General features: G+C 34.9%; 1 protein-coding gene across 1 annotated transcript in view; it reads right to left on the reverse strand.

The window, feature by feature from the left end:
• LOC124188036 (alpha-2A adrenergic receptor) overlaps window positions 1-23,185 on the reverse strand; it is a 253,740-nt gene that overhangs the window by 45,184 nt on the left and 185,371 nt on the right. Inside the window, exon 3 of the mRNA XM_046580303.1 lies at window positions 12,129-12,787. Within this exon, the coding sequence (XP_046436259.1) occupies window positions 12,194-12,787 (594 nt within the window). The 3' untranslated portion in view covers window positions 12,129-12,193. The remainder of the gene's footprint in view (window positions 1-12,128; window positions 12,788-23,185) is intronic.

Consider the following 23,185-nt stretch of genomic DNA (forward strand, 5'->3'; position numbering starts at 1 on the left):
TTGTGACGAGCTCAGAGAAAAGTCTGTCTCAGTTTACTAGGATTATATTCATTTGTATGAATAAAATGAGCTATTGTTCAACAAAATTTTATCAACTGAATGGATTTTCCGATAGAGAAATAGTGGAATAACGCGATGTCCCTGACATTGTTAATAACAGGATATTTACAGCTGGAATTCAGTGTTCAAAACTTTGTTTATATAAAACCAGAGGCAATTTTTCAATCACGTTGAAGTTGACGATGGTCAGTAATACTTTGTAAACCTTGGTCGAGTCGAGTTTTTATTTCGACACATTTTCGAGCTGGCTGTACGTTTCTTACATCTTTAACTCGATCGCATAGTTCGCTGGGTTGTTGCAAAAATAGCAATCATCAACAGCTCGTGTTCAACTTATGAGGTTGAATTAAATATTGGATGGTACACGTATAATTCATGATACATGCTTGCATGTATGTACATATATAATATGTGTGTATATGTGAAATTGAGTTTAAGAGCCTGGAATTATAATTACAAATTCATTTCAGAACATCGTGTCAATACTCATGTATTATTGTGTTTTTTGTATAACGAGGAAGAAAATTCTGGTACGAGGAAAGCAATAAACTTAATATATTGTGCGTTGGTTGAAAACTGCTTACATTTGTGAAAAGTCACTTCAAGTTATATCGAGCAATTCAAGTGTGAAATAAAATAAAATATTCAATCTAATCCAGACAAACGAAGTAAAAATATATCATCATGAGTAAACAGTGAAATTCTGCCAAGTTCTTTTGCTCATTGCTGGATTCGTATTTCCTAGACCCGAAATTTTCCGGCTTATCGAATCGTGAGTAGTTTCAAAAAGAGTTGATCTGCAAACTTTGGTTCTCGGGTGCTCAGCGCTGCATTGTGAGCAATTTCGGTAGTTTCAGCACCGCAAGTAACGTACCTTATACTCGTATAACAGGCAAGTCTATATATATATAACTCAAACCATTCTTGTGCCTTTACCAATTATAGTTAATCACGTGAATATTTTTTCACGCGTAACATAAACCTTTCGCATAAAGCATTAAAATCATTCTACAACAATTGAATACAACGACTAAAATCCAAAGTTAAGTGAAAATCGGAGCGAATAAACGGCGCAGAGACCGGCTAGCGGCTGGGAAAAAATTTGCTAATCGTATAGGTACTTGGCTGGACTTTTTCAGGTTTGTTTTTTGCCCGGTTTTAAACGGTGGATCGGATCAGCACGGGTATAACATAAGTTTCAGATTCTTATGCATGGTGGGAGAGAAGTGGTAACATATAGAGGTACCCGGTGGTAATTAATTGGGGCAATTAGCGAGCAAGCGATTCACCGTGGCTTTTGAACGAGCCGGACTTCCTTCCCCTTCGTCCCGTCGCACCAACCATCGCTGTTCCTGACCACCGCGATCCTTTTGCCCGAACGGCAAATTGCCAAAAGTACGAATTCATTGAAGCATACGTATATATTATACTGTTTCGTTGTCGGACTGGGGCATGATTTTTCACCTGAGTGGCATAAGATTCTAGTTTCAGTTGCGGCCGGACTAAAAATCCTTTCGATGTACAGGATTTTTGGCTCAAGTTAAGCGGGTTCTCACGTTACATGACTTCTTCATTTCAATAACACGTAAGAAATTAGGAGCGCGCAAAATTATTCAGTTCGAGTGCTGGAAGGGTTTCATTTCGATACAAATTATAACGTGTTTGTTTTCGAGGTTCCTAGAGAGTCGTGGTTCATCTGCTATTTTTAACCAAAGATACAAAGAGTCCTAATTTTGTTTACGTGTATTTGACTTCTGGTTGCTCCGATCTAGGAGAAAAGTTTCACCACTTTCGAAAATGAAGCAACTATTCACACGATAGTATGCATACCAGATAATGGTAAATAACGATTGTTCAGGAAATCCTGAGAAGAAACTAAAACGAACGTCTAGCTCTAGTGAAGGATTCGTTTAACGGTAGGATGGTTGACTCCTTGGATTGTCAAAACAATATCTCCCGTACTTCACATCAATTTGCCGATTCCGTTACAGGACACATTTATAGCATCCCCGGGAATCAAAGCTTGCAACAAGATTGGAAAAAACGAATGAAAAAAAGGAAAGTCATTGTAAAGTTGAGCCGCGAACCACAAGGTAAAATATGGACGTGAGTCGATTGAATAATAAGTATTTGACAGTAGAGTATCGATCCTAGTTCAGTTGTTGTCATTACCTATTTGTCAAGACCCGTCGTGTTCGAAGTAAAGCTCAGCGCACAAGTCAAATTTTGACTATTTTTTTGAGTATGTTACACAAAGCGAGGGAAAACGAGTAATTTCTCTACGTGTGAGTATATACTGCATGAAGTACATGAAGTACTGTACTTTGTTCGCAGGACGTAATTACATACGTCATACGAAGCAGAGTTATACTTTCCGAGGGTAAAGCATGAGTACATATTTAAGTCGGACGATAACGGGTCTGGTAGCTGACAGTAAGCTACACTAGATTATAGTTTCATTAGCAGTGCCAGCATAACAACGTGTGAAATACAGGATCTGAAGATCATGAATTTTTTTAAAACAATTTTTATAACTCTCTTTACTTCTGACTGTTCAAACTAGAAATTGCGATTTTGTGACGATACTGATTCGTAATACTTGCACGTGTGGCTTTTTTTCACACTTTGAATCCTCAGCTTCGTCTTCTCTTTCTCTCTCTCTCTCTCTCTCTCTCTTGCTCTCATTTACACATTTCATACGCGGTTCAAAGCTTGGCCCAAACTCCTGAAATTGTCCACGCGTTCCTCCCGTATGACCGTTTCAACCACTTTCGTACTTTGACATGCTTTGATACGGTAGACGTGCATCTATGTATGTAACTACACGTACCCATTGTGAACACGTGTTCAGGGATGCAATGAATTTTTCACAAAAGACTGTGCGAAAATTTTATTTTTCATTCTAGAATTTACTACCATCAATATTGTTGAATCGTTATTATAAAATCACAGAAAATGAGCTACTGAACAGCTTTTGCCTCGGGTTGTAAAATTTTTAAAAAAATTTCCGTACCCTGACACTATCCACTCTAATTTTCGATTGAAATATTTGGATGCATAAAGGAACAAATTAATAATGCGACAATTATAGTACCCCATAGGAATCGAGGGCAAATTTATTAGTTTCCATAAGAATTTCATCTGGTTGCCTACCTATACTATTTTCAAAACATGTCAAAGGTCGTGGAATACATTTAAGTGTGCGTTGTTTTATCCGCAATAGTTATTCAATAAACGTGTGAAGATGAAATTTGCACAGGTGATACGATCGCTACTTTGACTAACTAAAATTTACGTGGCGTACCTACATACATATATATATATATATATATATGTATATTGTACTTTGCTAAACGATTCAAGTGTTTTAAATGGCAAACTGCATGTATGTGCAATATTTAGAACCGTAAAACTACGTGAAACTTATTACTTATAAGTCTGAGATCCGAACGAGAATGCCCAGGCTAGCTATCGTGTAATCGGGATTGTGAAATATGAATTTCACCGACATCCCTTAACTGGAATTTCTTTGCTAGAACATCTTTACATGATTCTCTCCACTAGCTGCAACCCGATATATTTACAGAATTTCATAACAGACAACCAACACCGTTAGACGATAGTAATTCGTAATAATAGTCAATATACATATATAGTTGATCAGATCTTTTAACTAATAAAAAGTATCAATAATAATAATATAATAATAATGATTTTTCATACGATACAATGATTTATACGTATATTAAATTTTCTTCTTTGTTTTTTCTTTTTTTTTTTTTTTTTTTTTCAGTTTTTACCGGCCATGTTGCTTTTGTCAACCCCAACACACCTTAAAAGCGTTTTAGTGATATCACAGTGATTTCATTGCTCCAATATTATCAATAAATTTTTTTTAAGTTTATTTTATTCACTTTTTTTTTTTTTTTCTTCTCTCATTATTATCCTTAGTTTAATATTTCTGCACCTGAGAACCGTCGCGTTTATAACGTTCAGTTATTTTTTTCTTTTTGCCTACCTAATTTTCACTATCATACTTTTCAATTATTCAACTTTGTTTCGATAATTGTATATCATACTCGTAATGATGATAATAACAATAATAATAACAATAATTGATTTAGGTTAGTCGAGAACGATAATTATACGTGTTCTAGAAAATATGAGAAACTCAAGAATAGAATCGCGAGGATTTAGACAGATTCGCGAGATTATTGCGGACAAAATTACATATAATATATATGTAGACGGGTGTATATTCGCACGTATGTACGTATGTATATTACGGTGTTTCAAAAAAAAAAAAGCCTTTTTTTCCATTGAAACAAGTTCAAGAGTTGAATGCTTTTGAAAATAAGTCTCATCATTTTATGATAAATCTACTCTTTCAACCTTAAATAACTTTTGAACGAGTGAATTTATCAGAAAATAATAAACGATTTTTTATTTTTTTTTTTTTTTCGAAGATTGTTCAATTCTCTACGGAAAATGTGATTGTGAATTTTCTGCACGACACATCGTTAGCCAGGTATTGGAATCAGGAAGAGCAAAAATCATTTTTCCCGTATGATTCTTATGGAAAATAAAAATGCGGGATGCGCAACCTCTTAATGTTAATATTAAGAGATCAAATTTTAACATGTGTATTTTTATACCGGAATAGAACTTTTAAATCTATTTCGAGGAAAGAAAATAATGTTCGTTTCAAATATCCTAATGCATATAGGTATGTATACATATGTGGGTGTAATTTAGCGACGATCCGAAATTATAGTCTGCTATAACCTGCACTGTACATTAACATGATGCAGGTGTAAAGATATTTGCGACGGTATCTCGGCTACAGATTGAATTCTTCTCACCGTTTCTCCTTGAGTCTATTTTTTATTTATCTTCTCTCGGTTACCATCTATAAGTAATAAAATAAAAGTAACAATTACGAACGTTAATGCCTAAGGCCTTCTTCAAATCATAACATAATCTACACAATATATGCGTGTGTGTTTGTGTATATATTTAATTGTCAATCGTACCTAATTACGTTTCAATGATTTCTATACGCGTATAACGTGTGACAAGGTGAGTATATCTCATAATTTTACAAGTTACTGATTCATATGGTACATTACACACGGAGATTCCACTTTTTTTTTTTTTTTAATTCACTTTTCGTAAAAATAATTTTTAATATTAATATCATACACGTATAATAATATATAATGTATAAAGTACGCAGGACACGTTGAAATATATTTTACGTAATATGTTACACAAATGCAGACCGTGGACTTATTATGATGTAAAATTATGATTCATAATTTCCCGCATTTCGTATGCATGTATGTCATTCATTGCAAGTTATATTATTATCGTAATGATAATTACACTTTTCACGTAATATCGAAGTAGAAAAGAAACAGGAACACGTTCACGTATTTAAGTATCTATAATATATATATATATATGTATATATATAGCATGTATAGCATACGAGTATGCATGGATGTAATGAATCACGCACTTCTACACTTCCTATTATAATCTGTATATAATTAATTACTGCAGAACCTCGTTTTTATAATAACCCGTTCAGGCCTCTTCTTTTCACGATAACGAGGTTTTGCTGCATTTCTAATGCATAATATACGAACGCATCTACGACATTTAGATTCGCTTTGTAACTTGAATTAGAATTATTGTTATTATGATTATTTTTTACTGTTATTTTTTTTTGTCGCATTTTCTATACTTTTTTTTTCACTGTGATTTACATATGATTATACTTGCATGTAATTCATTTTTCTAATTATCTATACAATTTTACAATGAATGATTTTTTTTATACCGATCAGTACGGTACATCACGTCATATATATATATATATATATATATATATATATACAGAACGTATTGTTATGCAATTCAGTACATGTTTAGTCATGAATATTGAGTATATTAAGTATTTATAAATGTATGTGTATGTGTGTGTGTGTGTTTTATTTATATAAGTTGAAAATTATCGCATATATATCTTGTAATCTATCATACATCCTTTCGATCTACCATATCGTAAAAGCTACATATATATATATACATGTAATATATATAGTAGGAAAGCTGCTCACGTTATTTGTCAATGATTTTTGGATTCTTTTATTTTTTCTTCAGTTTCATCTAGTTTCCCTTATATAAGTCCATCATTAACGGATTGTCGTATCGTGAATTTGTATATTGAAATTTATAACTATTGGAATATGTTGCGGGTGCGTTGTGTTGCGTGGGGAAAAAGCCGATGTTCGGAGGGTCTGATTTGTCATCATTTTTCGACTTCATTCTGTTTTCAATCTTATGATTAATTTTTTTTTTTTTTTTTTCATCAAGACGGGAAGAGGGGAGAGTTTGGGGTTTGAAAACTTGCTGTTTTTCGGTGGCTACGTCATTTCTCAATTATATAAAATGTCATTTTTCGTGCGAGAAGTATATTTAAAAAATTTCTGACCGCCATCCACTGCGCCAGCACGCAGAAAATTACTTGTACCTTGAATAGCTTGATTTAGCCGGAATAATTTTCAGAATGTATAACACGCCTTATAGTTACAATAATTAATTCAATATCTGCGTAATTATAAACGAGAAAACTGTATTATACATAATATAGCGCGACGATGAAAATCGTTTGGTCTATAAAAAGGCGAAGTCGTATAGTTGTTGTTTTTTTTTTTTTTGTTTTTGTTTTTTTTTTTTTTGCGTATATATTAGTATTGGTTTGATTATTATTTAATTTAGAAGGTTACTTTTACGGTATGAATTACTATTAGAATTTTCGTTATATTATTATCATCTATTTTTATCATAGTATAATTGGAAAAACGGAAGGCTACTGCATGTATGTGTATAATATACGTATACATATACAATCGTATACCGTCTTTGACACGGTGCACTTATATATGTGTACATATTGTTATAATTTAATCACATATTAAGTGTAACTTTTCTCTCAATATTATAGAAAATCTATCGTATATATTTTTTAAATGCAATGAATTCTATTATAGCTGAGAAATCACTCGTTTCATTCTAAGGCTCCTTTTTGATATTGCATTTTTGATCTGTGGGCTTTTTCTTTCTCTTCTTGTCTATATAAGTGTGTAGGTACAATTTGATTTGTCATTGAAAATAAACAAATAATGCCTTGATATGCGTTAGCAATAATATATGTGATATACCTATACGTACCTCTACATATATGTATACATAGATTTCTTATTTTTCATGTCTTATTCGCTCTTACGATTTGCCGTAGAACCATATTTTCTAGTTCACTGTGAATACCATATTCGTCTCAGTTTTAAGATCATGAAAAACACCAGATGAGTGAGAAAATAAGACACGAATCACAGTACCGTAACAGTTACGGTAAAAGTCGTATAAATTCTGAAAAAGGTTGTGATCAACGAGGCGGTAGTGAGTACAACTTCTTTACGAACAACTGAATTCCATCTTTAAAACATCACAAGCTTGTGCACTTCACTCCGTTTTCATTCGGCTCAATTCACTTTCGAGCTCCTAAAACACACGAGTAAATATAATTCATTCGAAAAAATTTTGCGGTAAAATTAAAAAAAAAAAAAAAAATACAGAATGATTTTGAGATCTGTATTTAAAAAGTTTTCTTATTTTGCGCGCGAACGAACTCGTGTGGATTCATCTATATCGGTAACACAAAAAATGGCTAATACGTTTCTTTTGCCTGGCTAAAGCGATTTGGTCAACTCCGCGTCGCATGATTTGCAAGTTTTTGTGAGCTTGGTAAACTTCAGAGAAAAGCAATTAATTTCTAATACTGTAAAGGGCCGCGAAGTGTGCAAATTTGCCGTGTGCGTTCTCGCGTATACGAGGATATAGAGGATTCTACTCATTGGAAAAATTTTTTCACTCGGTTAAACGTCAAAGTACGAGTTTCGATTGGTTTCCTCACGCTTCGTGCCCCTCTTATAGTTCACCGGAATTCCCTAATTACGCTCCCAGATATTTTCAACTTTCAGCGTACACGATCATTCTGATCCTACTCGAGGTACCTACTCGCGTGTATACACGTGCATACTGTTAATGCAATGGGAGAAATAAAACCAGCTACAATTGAGGGTGAAACCTAATTGTGCAACAAATAACTTTGAACGGGGAAAGTTTGCGTCGAACTTTTTTTGTCTGATTAATTAGTTGCTTGTTTTTTTCAGATTCTTGGTCTAAATGCACGAGGCCACTGAAATCTCACGGAAAGATATATTGTAAGGGAGCATTTTTTTCTTTTTTTTTATTCATCGAGGGAATTAAGCTCGCAGCTAGACGGCGTATTAAATTCTGTTCAAAATCTCAAAAAATGTAACGGACCCGTGTTCTAGAATTGTGTAAGTCGCGAAAATCATTTCTTGTTCCATTTTCAATGAGTCTTGCCAGCTTGGGATTATGAGTGAGATCGAAATATCTCGAACGATCATGTGAGAAAATCTGCATTTTTTCGATTTTTATTCGGTCCTTTATGTATTTTGAGTTCCGTGTATCGTAAACGGAAACGGTTGCGAGATGAAGTGATATTTTCTGTTTTAGAAACGAAAATCTCAACCGATTTCTTTGGCTTCAATAATAATTCTATATTCTACACTAGATAAATCGACCGTACCAAAAAAAGGTGATTGGAAGATTTGTATTTATAGAAAATTAAATGGGGTTTAATAAGCAGTTATGATATTCTAAAATCGAAGGTGTGAAAATAAATATGCTTCTGTATCAAACTCGAGCAGTCGATATTGGTATTATAGCTGAAATCAATTCAATATGACGACAGACGTGAAAAATCGGGCCTGGAAAAATTTTCAATACATGGACAGTTGAACAAATCATCATATTATTAATAAACTTCGGAAGCCACATGGTTTGTACATGTTATTTTTCAATCTTGAATACGAATAGTATGAAATGCCACGTGGCGGTTCAGATGCGATTTGAAATACGAACGAATAACTGTAACAATCGTTCACATCAAATGTCCGTAAGCCGTAGCTTTTGTCGTGATTCGTCTTTGAGATAACAGAGAGAAAGAAAGCGAGAGAGAAAGAGAGAGAGAAACAGAGAGAAAAAGAGAGAAGCGCGCTGAGAAATAGGGACATAAAGCCTTTTACAAGAGCCAATGTCACGTTCGAGATCACTGTACAGTTTGCCCATAAGATCAGTTCAAAGCACCCACGGATTCTGTTTTCCCACAGAATTTCCGAGCATGAATTATCTTCTCCCTGAAACATTGTCTCAGGGGTTTTGACAGTAAGCCAATCCGCAACCGTCAACATCGCGAAACAATATTCTCGTGAGTTATCACAGTGCGAAATGCGTTGCTTTGCGCCAGATGCGAACTACACATACGTACGAATGATGGCCACTATGATTGAGGAAAGCGCATCATTCGTTTATGGCTAGCTTATAAAATTCTGTAAAAACTTGATATGGAATTGAGTCAAGCCTTTGAATGATCGTGCTGACGATCAATTTATTCAAGATAATACAACGCGAGTTTATTGCGATAACGTGAATTTTGTATCAGGAAATACTGTGATTGAAATGACTAAGAATTTAATTGAACACATCCGAATCGTTTTGTATTAAAAATATGAAATTGTTGTATCGAAACAAATTTAGCTCGTTTTCAATTCATGTCGTCAGATCAAGATTTCATCGGTTGAAACAGGTCTTGGAATTTGTTGTTACAAAAATATTTTGCATTGATTGAACAATAGAGTTATTCAAGCGCGATACATGTATTCTTTGAGTGATATAATTTACGATTCTGTTGACTCAAATGAATGTGGAATTTGCCTGATATTTAATGGGTGAAACCAAAAAATTCATCGTTATCCATGAAGAAGTATAAATTGAACACGGGCCTTTTTTTATAGTCAATATCAATTTCGATGACTTCAAACTTGACACTATGCTATTATACCTTCATTTGGGACAGATGTAATGACAAATTCGTTTCACTTTATTCGTCTCAGCCATCTTAGCCCGGTTTTATAACTATCTCTGAAGCTATTTTCGTAGCGAGAGAGTTCGCCGCCTAGTGGCCGTTTATAGTACTGGTTCTCATAACGAATATATTAGCCACTTGTTTCATAGCATGTGGTGTTTCCTCAACCTCGTAAAACAAATAATTAAATAATTATTGCAACTGATTGAACCAGTTATGCCAAACAATCTCTGTTTAGATCAACAAAGTATGGCGTATAATTGATGTAAATTTTTTGTTAGCTAGATTCGTACACTTATTTTATTCGAACTACCTAATGGAGCACGCCAATCATAAAAGAGCCTCTCCGCGCGCAAGTCGGTGAAAGTAGAGTCTACAGATAGGAAGCGCGATGAAAAAAACTGTGTCAGAGAGAAAGAAAAAAAAAAAAAAATACCATCAATAAACCTGTCAAAAGTCGACATTTTTTCCTGATATAACTTTCAAATAGGATTATAGTTCAAGTAATAATTAATAAAAATTACAATTTTCATCACGCCCAAATTCAATTTTTTTCTAAACTCAGCTCACTGATTCTAGCTCAATGATTATACAAGTCTTAAAGTTCTTGCAATAATTAATGGCGAGAAGCATGGTACGTGAGTATGATTAACTATGTGAATATTGTAAATAACTGAATAATAACAAATTTTGTAATTTACCATTGCAGTGTTCAAAAAGTCTGCAAAAAAAAAAAAAAAACATAATTTTCTATTACCGCCACGCGCAAGCGCTAGACGAGCTCTGCTCACTCGCCGAGCGTTTTTTATAAAATCATTGATAGTTACAATATTTCTGACCAAATTAGACAAAAATTTTCGAAAAGTTTTCTTCAAACGTCACGGAAAAAACGGCTCGCTGGAAGTTTTCTCGAACTTGAAGTTCGTCGCATACTTCTTCCTGCCAAAGTTTCCGAAGCCCGGTTACTGGTACCTCACCATTTGTTATTAATCATAAATGAACAAATTCAATTTTTATGCGTCTTATCGACTTTCGAGGTGTGACGTATGTATTCTGAACGAATTGTAAATATTTCAAATCATTTCACCAGTTATCGAGCTAGAATCGGCGGGTTGAGTTTTAAAAAACATCGAATTTGGGCGCAATGATAAATGCAATTTTTATCAATTATTACTTTAACTAAAAATTATACTAACAAAAAAATGTCGACTTTTGACAAGTTGAGTTAATGATATTTTTAATTTTTTTGTTTGGCACCTTTTTTTCATCAACCTTTCTACCCGTGGACAATACTTTGACCAAATTTCGCGTGGAGAGGCCCTTTTATGCTCGGCATGCTCAATTGTTGCTGTCAACGAACACACGACTTGGAGGAACGATACACGAACTTCAAATAAAATAATACTCAGTTGACTCGATTTCGGCAGCACATCAAAAGGTTCGCTCGAGCCAATATTTCACTTGGTCGTGACAAGAAAGGCTTTTGTTGAATCAAGGAAGTCGCTTGACTAAATCATTTTGACAAACTAACTAAATCGAAATCGTCGAATCGAAGTCATCATATTTGGAACAAATAAGGGCTACTAGATTGAAGTGAATGGACTCGAAACAAAATTTATTTTGTCGGTTCAAGAATTTCTTTCCCTCCGTGTCCACTTTACAAAGATCTAAGCACCTATCTGTATCACGTGTGGCCCTAACCTCAGATTTCCTCAGATGCGATGAATATGAACCACCGGATCGAACGATTGTCACAACTGGTATATTCACCCTATAATAGCTTCGCGACAAGTGATTGTGAAAAAGTACAGCTTCGATTTCTACCGTGCGGGCTGAACTACCTCAAGATCTTTACGAAAGAAGTTCGTGACCAGAAGGTAGATTGAAGAAACGACGAAAAGATTTTCTTCACTTCTACCTCAAGATCGGCGATAACCGGTGTCGCAAGCTCCGGGGCTGAGTTTGACCCATAATCCAAGTGTTGGACACTACAAATACGGCTCGGTCATAGATGATCGAGTGACCGGAGCAGGTGTCCTCGTGTTACCTGGTCACAGTGACTCTGCCACGTGGATCCCGGTTGGATCGATCGCCCCGAAGCTTCCTCGGCAACTATTTGAACAATATGCGTCGGAAGGCCCGTCGGAAGTCCTTGTTGAATACGGTATAAATGACGGGGTTCAGTGCCGAGTTCATGTAGCCGAGCCAGAAGGCGATGGCGAAGGCTCTTTCCGGTATGTCGAGGCTGGGGAAGAGGGGCTTAACGATGTAGAGGAAGAAAAATGGCAGCCAACAGGCGATGAAGCTGCCCATTATCAGGCCAAGGATCAGGGTCGCTCGTTTCTCCTTCTTCCTTGCCAGCCGACGCTTCTCCCGTTCCGGATCGCGTGGCTTTGGCGGCTTCACTTCTATCGTCGGGCACTCTTTCACCTTGCCCACGTCGACTTGTTCCCGTTTTAACTTGTTCGTTGTCTTTCGGCCGAATATCGGCTGGCACAGACGCAGCTTCAGGGGCTTGACCACCGCGCACCTCGACACCACTCCGCTGTCCGACGAGGATGGGTCGAACTCCGAGACCATGTCGACGTCTATGCCCACGCTTGGTGCCCTGCATCGCACCGGTATGGTTTGGGTCGTCGTACCCTCGCCGTTCACCGATAGCGACGCCTTCAGTGTTGTCTTTTGCACTTGCAGCGGCACGCTCACCTGAAACATCGAAAAGCTCACTTAATATCACGCGGGTCACTTCGAAATGCTTTAGAGGATGAACCGACGGGACCATGTGTATCAAGGGTTAGGAGCAGCGAAAAAAAATTGTTCAAAAATATGAAGCAATGATATTTGTGGAAATGAAAGTGAACACGAATAAAAAAATATATTTCTCGGTTCCCTAAAATACGTTCAGCGCATTTCGTCCACGGTTAATCCTATCTTTTTTCAACGTAAATAGGTATTATTATAATAAAATTTTCTGTGTGATTTCTATCCAAGGGCCCTCGTCGTTGGTGTAAATTTAATTTTAAATGTTAAACAAATTAAATTGAAGAATGAAAAGAAGTCTTCAACGGAAAGTTACTTTCCTTTTGTTTTTTTTTTTTATGGTTTTCTATTACGGTTTTTCTGATTGTTGGAATTTTGTATCAGCTGTGATAAACAGTCCTGAAGATGATCCACATCTTAGGGTCGAAACGCTGACGCATAATTCGATGTATTCAATAAGAAGACCTATAAAGTAAAATTTTCTACAAAAGAATATATTCCCCAAGATGTGTTATAATACCTAGTAGTTAACCTGGGCAAGTTTGAATCGTCAAGGAGATGTCAACGATACAGTATAGTAATAACTAAGAAATGTGATTTTGATGTGCATCTTGATTAATTGAAATTTCTCTAAATAGCTTTCTCGGGTTGCGGATGTTCAATTAGACGAACATTTCATACTGCACGGTGCTGAACAACCTGATCGTTTTTTTTTTTCACTCCTCGAAGTCATTATGTATGAATTTTTAAACATATACTCTTGGTAAACAAATATTTTCAATTTAGATACCACATGATTATTTCAACATATTCTTCTTGCCCTTTAAAAAATGACAGAAAAGTTCCAAACGCCAAAATCAATTTTGGTTGGATGAATAATTTGTTTGCGACCATACCTTCACGTTATCAGAATGATTTTATAACCGATTTCTTCTGCTCTACAAGATAGTGTTTTTCGAAATTTTCATCCACGATATTCACATACCATTTGTTTATAAGACCTTCGGTTTAAAATAATTTTTTAGGACCTTTGTGATTTTTTTACACACTTCAATTGATAAGTAATACCAACATGTTATTCAATAGTACGATATTTAACAAATTTTTATATGTACATTAGAGTGTTTCAAAAAAACCGATTTTTTTTTTTTTCGAAGAATATTGAAAAATCTTCCGAGTGTCCCTCAAAAATGACCTTGGTAAAATATGAGCTCTTAATATTGATATTTAGAGGTGGCGATTCTCAATTTTCTATTTCCCATTTAAATAACATGGGAAAAATTTTTTTTTAAATTTGGAATTTTATTGCTCGAAAACGATTCAGTGTGAAGATATAAATAAAACATATTCTTGTAGGAAATTTTACGCTCTACAAAAAAGATCTGACTAAAGATTTGCGTAAGGTAAGTCGTTTCGGAGTTATCAGACCTCAAACGTCGAACCGTTTGAAATAATGATGTTATTAATTTATAAATGCTACAAAACTGACTCATATCGTTTATTAATGTAATTTATTAATTAAAATTTCATTGGCAGTCTATAGTTTTAATTTTAAAATCAATAATATTGTGTATTTAAGTGATATGAGTCAGTTTTGTAGCATTTATAAATTAATAACATCATTATTTCAAACGGTTCGACGTTTGAGGCCTGATAACTCCGAAACGACTTACCTTACGCAAATCTTTATTTAGATCTTTTTTGTAGAGCGTAAAATTTCCTACAAGAACATGTTTTTTTTATATCTTCAGACTGAATCGTTTTCGAGCAATAAAATTCCAAATTTAAAAAAAAAATTTTCCCATGTTATTTAAATGGGAAATAGAAAATAGAGAATCGCCACTTCTAAATATAAATATTAAGAGCTCATATTTTACCGAGGTCATTTTTGAGGGACACTCGGAAGGTTTTTCAATGTTCTTCGAAAAAAAAAATCGGTTTTTTTGAAACACTCTAATGTACATATAATCAATTTTGTTTACTTAGGTACCTCTTGGGATATTTGACCGGTCGATGACGTGTAATATGAAAGCGATTCGAAAAATCTAAGCAAACTCTGATTAAAAGAATTTTATGAATAATCTAAAAGACTATCGAAAGGATCATACATGTATATATTTTTTGCTGTCTTTAATTTCTGCGAAACTTACGTTCGCATTTTATTGCTCATACTTGTAATAACAAAACAAGAAAATACAATTACCGTCATTCATTTTTATGAAACCCGAGTCCCAGGTAAAATAGTTACATTTCAATTGAAATTCTGATTGAAATTTCAAAAATAAATCAATAAAAATTACATGCATCGAGGTCTTTTTGCCCCAGTTTCGATACAGGAACAACATGTTTGCTATTGTATAGTCTGTGCAAAATATATGCAGATGGCCCAAGTATTCTTGGAAGAATTGATCATGTGTCAACATTTAGTAATTAGCGACGACGATAGACGCTTAGGACCCTCGTCATACTCGATATGAAATATTCATAAGCTTCCATTCGTTCCAAGTACGTTTAGGCTTTACGAGTCACTTTTACGTTATACGTTGTTGACCGGTCAAATATGCTTGGAGGTGTGAATCTAGAAATTTGTCAAATAAACATCACAGCTCCTATATTGAATGAGATGTGTTTAAAATCGATTAGAGGACGTGAAAAAGAAATTATATCGACCGCGACAAATTTTTTTAAACGAAATTGTTACAAATGAATGGTGTAAGCATTGACACGTAATTCTGTAGGCAATTTTTTTTTTATCACCAAACGTCACTTTGGCGTTGAGTTTTTTGTAATTTTTTGACAAAAAAATATGTCTAATAAATTTTTTTCATATATTTTTTCATCACAATTGTTTATAACGATTTATAAACAATAGTTTTGAGGAAAAAAACGAAGAAAGCTAGGATATTCCACAGGCGGAAAAATTTATATCGCAGGAACAAGAAAAAAAAAAAAATTAATGAGGTTTTTTTAAAACTCGTGATCAAAGTTTTCTTATTTGTTCACTTGCATATAGTGGCAGTATGGTTGCATACAGTCGGACAGAAAGTCAATGAATTGAACTTTCAAAGCACTGGACGACGAAGTGATTGCAATCTGCTACATCCAATTTTGATGATTATGGGACTATCAAACGTTAGATCCGGTTTACGAAAAGACGAAATTTCTAAAATAAAAAACAGTAATAAATAGCCAACTAAGGTAAAAATCTCGATGTAACATTTTTTTGAGGCTTGAAATACTTTCTTATACATGTTCGATCACACAAAAAAAATTGGTCATTTATTTCTGTAACCTTTCCTGAAACCGAATTCACCAATTCAAAACAGGTCACGGGGATTTAGCGGTAGCTAGGCGTTTTCGGGATCATATTTGGGGCCATTCTCAGGACCGAACTGTTGAAGTTAGGTAATTGCCGTCGGTGAGTTTTTCGATGAAAGATTTATGCTCTACGAATTTGGTCTTATGCATTTTTGCTCGACCTTTCGTCGTTGTCACAACGTTCGAGCTTTAAGTATTCGCGGTGCAAAAAGTTGGCCCTTTTTTTAGCGTTTTCGTTTTTTTTTTTTTTCTCACAAATGTTCCAAGCTATAATCTAATTTTGGGTCCTAAAATCGCTTGTTTGACCGGCCTAGTGAAGATGTTTGTTATTCACTATCGCTAAATGAAATGATACATTATTTCGACAGTCTTGACTTGAAAATCAATTATATTTGACATTGTCGTTACTGTGTTGATTGTTTGAATGATTCTAGGTTAATTTTTGCCTTTGCATCGTTCTCCAATTCTTTGAATATTTCAAAGGGAATCCTACCACGGTGCACTTTATAGTCATATCATCGATCGATTAACAGTTCTAATTGAACATGTATTTCAAATAATTTTCAACAACCGTAGTACGAGTAGATTCTATCTTACGTGTATAATTTAATTACGCGAATAGTGATTTATTTAAATCGGTACAGCACGGTAATTAGATCTTCTTGCCAATAAAGGGATTTAAACGGATGCGAAAAATTAAACTATTTGCATCAAAGTATGTATATAACTAACAAAACAGCAGTATAATTGAAAAATCGATAACAATGCGTGGTTTTTGAAGTTATACTTCTTTAGGCGCGTTATGAAAAACTGATGAGAGTGAAATTTCAGGATGCGCGCGCATCACTGTAACACAAAACTGTAACACAAAATTAACAGGATGAAGTTGCCCACTCAACCGAATTCATTAAGTCTCGAAAAAAAGCTGAATATTTATCCACATGGTTTTAGTTTTTACAGTCACAACACGTGTTTTATTTTCATACAAGTGCGAATTATATATGTGGCAATAAAATATATTCAGTAGTGATTTAAATTGAATATTTGGATTGATATTATTTACTATTTGTGAATATTAGTGAAAAAATTGTGCTAAAATACTTTTTCAAGTGCTCCAATATAATTGAGGTTAGTTATCCGTGTGTATTATTTATTGATATAAATTAAAATATCATTATTTAATATAATTAATACTAAATATTATTAAATTATCAATGTTGAATATTTATTATTGGTTTTTTAATATTTACAAAATAAAGAAATAAATTTAATAAAACATTTAATGAAAAGTTCGTGACAAAAATTTAATAGATTATTTAAATATAATGTAAGACATCCGTTATTTGTTTTATTGTTTTTTATTACATACTTCTTTTCTTTATCATTGTGTGACAGAAGATTTTGACATGTTGTGTATTTTTTAATGATGCCAAAGAAGTATAACTTCTCACGCGCGTACATAAGTACAGGCACCCATTTTTTTTTTTTTCTATGGAAACTTTTTAAATAACTCTTCATTTCCAAGGTCACATCGGAACAGATTTTTGGGTATTTTTTTCAACTTGTTACGTCCGTAAGTAGAGTTTACTCCTGAGCGGTATGAGTAAGCTGGTTGGCTTCGCGTTTACGTTCCAGGTCAACCGGAAATCAGGATGAGGATTGAACAAACTTGAGTATGTTTGATACATCGATTATATGTTTATTGCGTAGAAGTTGATATACCGGTAGGAATGAATTGTGCTGTGCGAAAGATATATAACAAGTCCAGATGTGGAGTTGTCGAGAGTTAGAAAATAGGAGTGTCGCTAGAGACTTGAAACGTACGGGTGCAGAAAAGGTGTGAAGATGCTAAATGTAGGGAATAGAATTTGATGAGTAAGCGGGATAGTGAATAGCGTGAGACTAGGTAGAGATAAGAGGACAGGACAGAGACCATGATATTAATATAAGAACTGTGGGAGAGTTAGCGAGTAGGAAAAATAGAGAGAAGTGGTATGCTGGACGTAACATACTAAATTCAATAAAATTACACGACACAGTTCCATTGTGTGTATACCAATCGATATCAACCTTCTCAAACTTACCGAAAAAAAGCGTCCGCTGGGTTGAAATGTCTGTTAGATTTCCAAAGAATCGCTAGTTCTCATATGGACGTCGACGAATTACGTTAACAATGATAAAAAAAAAAAAAAAATGTTATGTAACATTATTTCTTTTTGCGGTCCGTTTCATTAATTTTCTCGGCAAATGTAATAATAATAATAATAAAATCGATTTATTGCGCTATTGGGACACGTCTCTGATACACATCAACTCAATTAGATAAATATGCAATGTGTGGAGCAAGAATAAGCGGTACAAGGAAACTGCATATTTATATTATCAGACCGAGGCAAATTTGACGAATATCAAACAGAGTCAAGACATTTGCGGAATTGTTTTCATTAACAAAAGCTTCTTTGCGGGTGGGAAAAAAACTATACCTATACATATATGTTTTACTTGGGGCAACTAAATATTTGCAACCGTAAAAAAATGTTTTTTTGACTCAAGAAAATCTTCTTCGCCTTAAGTAAAACATATTTTTCTGCTGCCTGAAAAGATTCCAAATCATCATTTCTCTTCGAATAGTCGTGACTGCAAAAACAATTAGAAAAAATCGTTTACACTATCAGATAAATTGTTCGTGTATCTTACATTTTTGGTTGGATATGATATGTGAATTCATGCAGAAGCGTTTGGATTTGATTTTATCGCTGTTAAACAATCGAGCTTTTTGGAACACCGTCTTTGATCAGAAGTTATGTAACAAACGGTCAGAATGCATATTATACTTTTGATAAACCATACGTTTGTATTTCACTTACGTTAGTTTTCTATAATATTTCTCAATCCGTCAGGAAAACAATGTGTGAAAGGTCTGATAAAATCGAAATAGAAATGCAAACCGTAAACTCAAATTATCGGCAATTTTTAAGCAGAAGATAACAGTCACACGACCAATTAACATATCTAAATCCAATTTGATTTCAATCGAATTTTAACGCGTTTCATTTGTTTCCTACTGTGCTTGCTGTTCTTTTCATTTTTGATTGATTTTATTCCAGCCTGAATCCATCCCATCGTTTTCAAAAGGACAAGCGAGACTGCCAAGTTCGCTTTGAAAGCGAGGACCGGTATCTGAGTAATGGATATGGAACAAGGGGATGCTGCTGCGGCTGGGGGAGGGTTGAACTGGTTGCGAAATAGGACGAGGAGGGATGAGCAGAGAAAAAGAAGAAGACTTGGAGAAGGAGACTTGGACCGAGGAAACTGATGGGGAAGAATGATTACTGGGAGGACCGGAAGTGCCCAGTCGAGGTAAAAACTTAATTCATGAAACTTTCACGAAGAATAACGGGAAAGAACAGCAAAGCGAGTTGTCGACAAAAGAGCACGAGGTTGAATCCGTTGTTCGTTAGCAAATTTTCAAGGGACGATCGCCAACCTGCTCTTGTATTGATAATCCGTGAAGCGGATGGAGTTGCTTCTGACAGATATTGATTATTGATCGTCCGTAAGTCAACTAATTGGTCTAATTTTGGGAAAGCCGAGTCACGATCACTTTTGCCGAGATCAAAAACGGTCGTTAGAATATTTTCTATTGTTACAGGTTACTTGAGAGAGAAAAAAGCCTTTGTGGCGAAAATATATTGGAAATTTTGATGAATTTCCTTTTCTACCAAGTCACTGTATTCCAAGGCAGGGTGATTTTCGATTCAAAATTCTAATACACTTTTTTGTCCTAACTGAAATGAAAAAATATCTTGTTGGACGAAAATTTGTTTGTCGTTACTTTTTTGACAAGTCAGAAATTTCAATAAATGAGGTCAACTTGAAACCGTGAAATAAATTTTTCAATATCCAATTACCGACGAGGAACGTACGAAACACTTGAAAGAGCCATACATCCTGAAAACAAAATCAAGATTTCTAGAACACAATCGCAACCTGACTGAAATCTGCATTCTATCCAATCTGTCAAAGTTTACTTTTACTCATTACTTAAATGGGTTCAAGTCTCGAGGCGTGGTAGGTGAATTTCGACTATTAGCGTGTGAAATTAATTCTGCTTCCGCGCACCCCAGAGGGGAAAAAATACATTTGTTTCAACGGGTAAGGGCGATGCGCAGGTCGACGTAAGTCAGGTCAGATAACGAGGTGATTGATCGACGCGAGAAAATAACCGAGGGCCGGGGGGAGTAAAAAGATAGCAGAAATTGAGAGAAGTACAAAAATTCTATGCCCTGTATCATCCACTGTTTAGTTATAATTTTAAAAAATCCGACAAGTTACCAAAACCACATCACAACAAAATTACAAGAACAACTTATTGTTAGGTATTGCCATTTTCTGTCGTTAAATTGTGAAAGATCCACAAGCCCTAGGATCTATTCATCGTGAAATCGGATCTCGCAGTACCGTGTAGCGATATCGAAACATCATTCCAAGAGCTATGTATTATACGTACTTGGCAGGCACCAATGAACTATTTGTCAGCAAATCAAAACTCTTCAAAGTTGATATCGTTGCTACGACTTATGAAAGCCACGATGACAACGTGAAATAGTAATACTGATGATCTAATTGGCGCACCTACAAATGATCATCTCAATTTTTTGCGAATACTATTTGTTTCATGGCGTGGAGAAGAAGAAGACGTGTAAGAAAAAAACTTTTCTTCAATTATCTTTGACAGCTAATGACCACGAAATCACTCGACCGATTTCGATCAGGCTTTAACACTGTGGTTACATGGACTGGGATTAATTTTTTTACTTCTGCGTTAAACGAGGATCGATTGAAGTGTTTTTGTACGGAATTATGGATGGAATGGGGCTGCTGAGTCCATTTTCGCGTTTGAGATACGTGGACTTCGATACTTTGAGACGTATCCGACATCGATCAGGGTATTCTTAAGGTAACTTGGCGGCGAATCTTTGTTCTTTTCTTGAGAACAATAAATACTGACGGTTTTAAAGTGAAAAAAAAATTCGTGACCGATATTTGGTGTTTGTGTATGAAAATCCACATTTCACATTAGTCAATCATGAGTGATACGTAGGTCAGCACATGGTTGTCGTAAGGTTAGTCCAATCTGACTTAACGAGGGATTCCAGAAAACATGGAATTTCGGCTCAAGTGTGAAATGCGTTTAATACGAAATTATTCCTAGGTGGATTTTGACGAACGTAAAATTTGACAAGTCGTTATATCGACGTTGACTGTACTTCCTTTTTTCCCCAACTGATGCAGCGGAGGTTCCGAACATTACGAGTCAATTTCACGTTCGACAGACAGCGTTTCGAATGAGATGTAAACCCGAGGATATCCGAGATTCGAAAAATCGAAAAATCGAAAAATAATCTCTAATCCATTCTGCACAGTGTGACCTATTGAAATATGAAATGAAAAGAAATGAATATTCGCGAATCCAATTCGTGAAGTTTTAATCCATGACGGGGGAAAATTGGCGGGTATATTGCCAATATGGAAATTCAACTTGGCGTATAGTGCGTTGGGCATACTGCTTCATTGTCGCGCTCGTAAAATAATCCAGAAATATTGCACCTTCTCCAAATATGATTCGGCAGGAAATTGCAGAGATTAACATTAGGTACCGATATAAATTTTTGTTTTCGCCAGTTGCCGATTGGGCAAAGAATAAATATCGACGAAATGAAATTGAATGAAAAATGGGTATTCGTTTCACTGAAAATAGCTCAGCTGCTTTTTGTAATACACGTAACGGTGCTGGAAATTCAATCGCGAGGGAAAAAGGTCTATTATATCGGATTCATAGCATATGCTGCGCACGGTCCGGACTAAAATTAAACAGTATTCAAAGTTCGTTAATATCGTTATGATAGTGGAATCATACTTTCCTTCAATTAGTCCGTTTTCTCTCCGGGTACATAATAACCACGCACGCCTTGCGGGATATTAATATCCTCAATTTTCGCGGCGTTATCAATCGATTTCACAGGCAGTGTTGCATTTCAGATTGTTTTTAGTCCAGTTGTACATCTATGGAGAATTCGTTCCTGCGTATGTCCTGTTTTCCATACGTTTTATGAACTATTTTTTGCGAATCGAAATACGTTGCGGTGCCCGTTAACTCACTAGCCTGTGCACTAGTGTTTGTGATAACACGGTATTGATTAAAAATTGAATGACGAGGGTGGATGAGACAGAGCTGCTGTGATCGACGTTGAATCACAAACGGATTAGTCTGTTTCTGGATTCTCGATTTCACGATCAGGCAACACGCCGGGCATATCACCTCCGTGCGTGCAGCTTTAAATTTCAAACCGCAATAAATTTTAATCTGAAATTTGCCAACCAACGTTACATTGTTGTATAGTAATTTCATTCATTATGTACTGCGTAAGTATAAGTCCTTTTTCTGAATTTTTATTTCTAATGTTGACAAGTGTATATTTGATACAGTAAATTGAAACATCGATCTCGAATATTTTTTTTTCCTCTAAAAAGCAACGGCAATTGAATTTCAGTATTTTTGTTCAACTTTATGGTGTTCCATCCATCGTCTAAGATATCATTTTTGTGCATTTGGAAAAAGAAACAATACAACCTAATTTTTTTTGGAAGTTATTCGAATATACAGTTTAGACAAGAAAAAAAAAAAAAAAAAAACGGGATTTGACCCAATTCAGGGACAAATACGCTAATCACTAAGTTGCTTAACGATGAGTTTAAATAATTTACGAGTAAGGGATTAATTTCTTTATTTGAAACGATATTTCAAACAGTTTTTATAAATCTTATTTAGTGTACACAGAATGGATTCTGGTGCTGTGAAAAGTTCGAAACAATACGTAATCAGTCAAGAAAGCTGTTATAAACATAGGTATAAATAATCAAATGAAAATCGATCCGCGTGAATTTGAGTTTCAAGTTTATAACGAGACTTAGGTATGTTATTCATAAATTAAATTCACAAAGTGAAATAATATATCAATTCTT

Source organism: Neodiprion fabricii, chromosome 1, assembly GCF_021155785.1.
Source record: "Neodiprion fabricii isolate iyNeoFabr1 chromosome 1, iyNeoFabr1.1, whole genome shotgun sequence".
Lineage (NCBI taxonomy): Eukaryota > Metazoa > Arthropoda > Insecta > Hymenoptera > Diprionidae > Neodiprion > Neodiprion fabricii.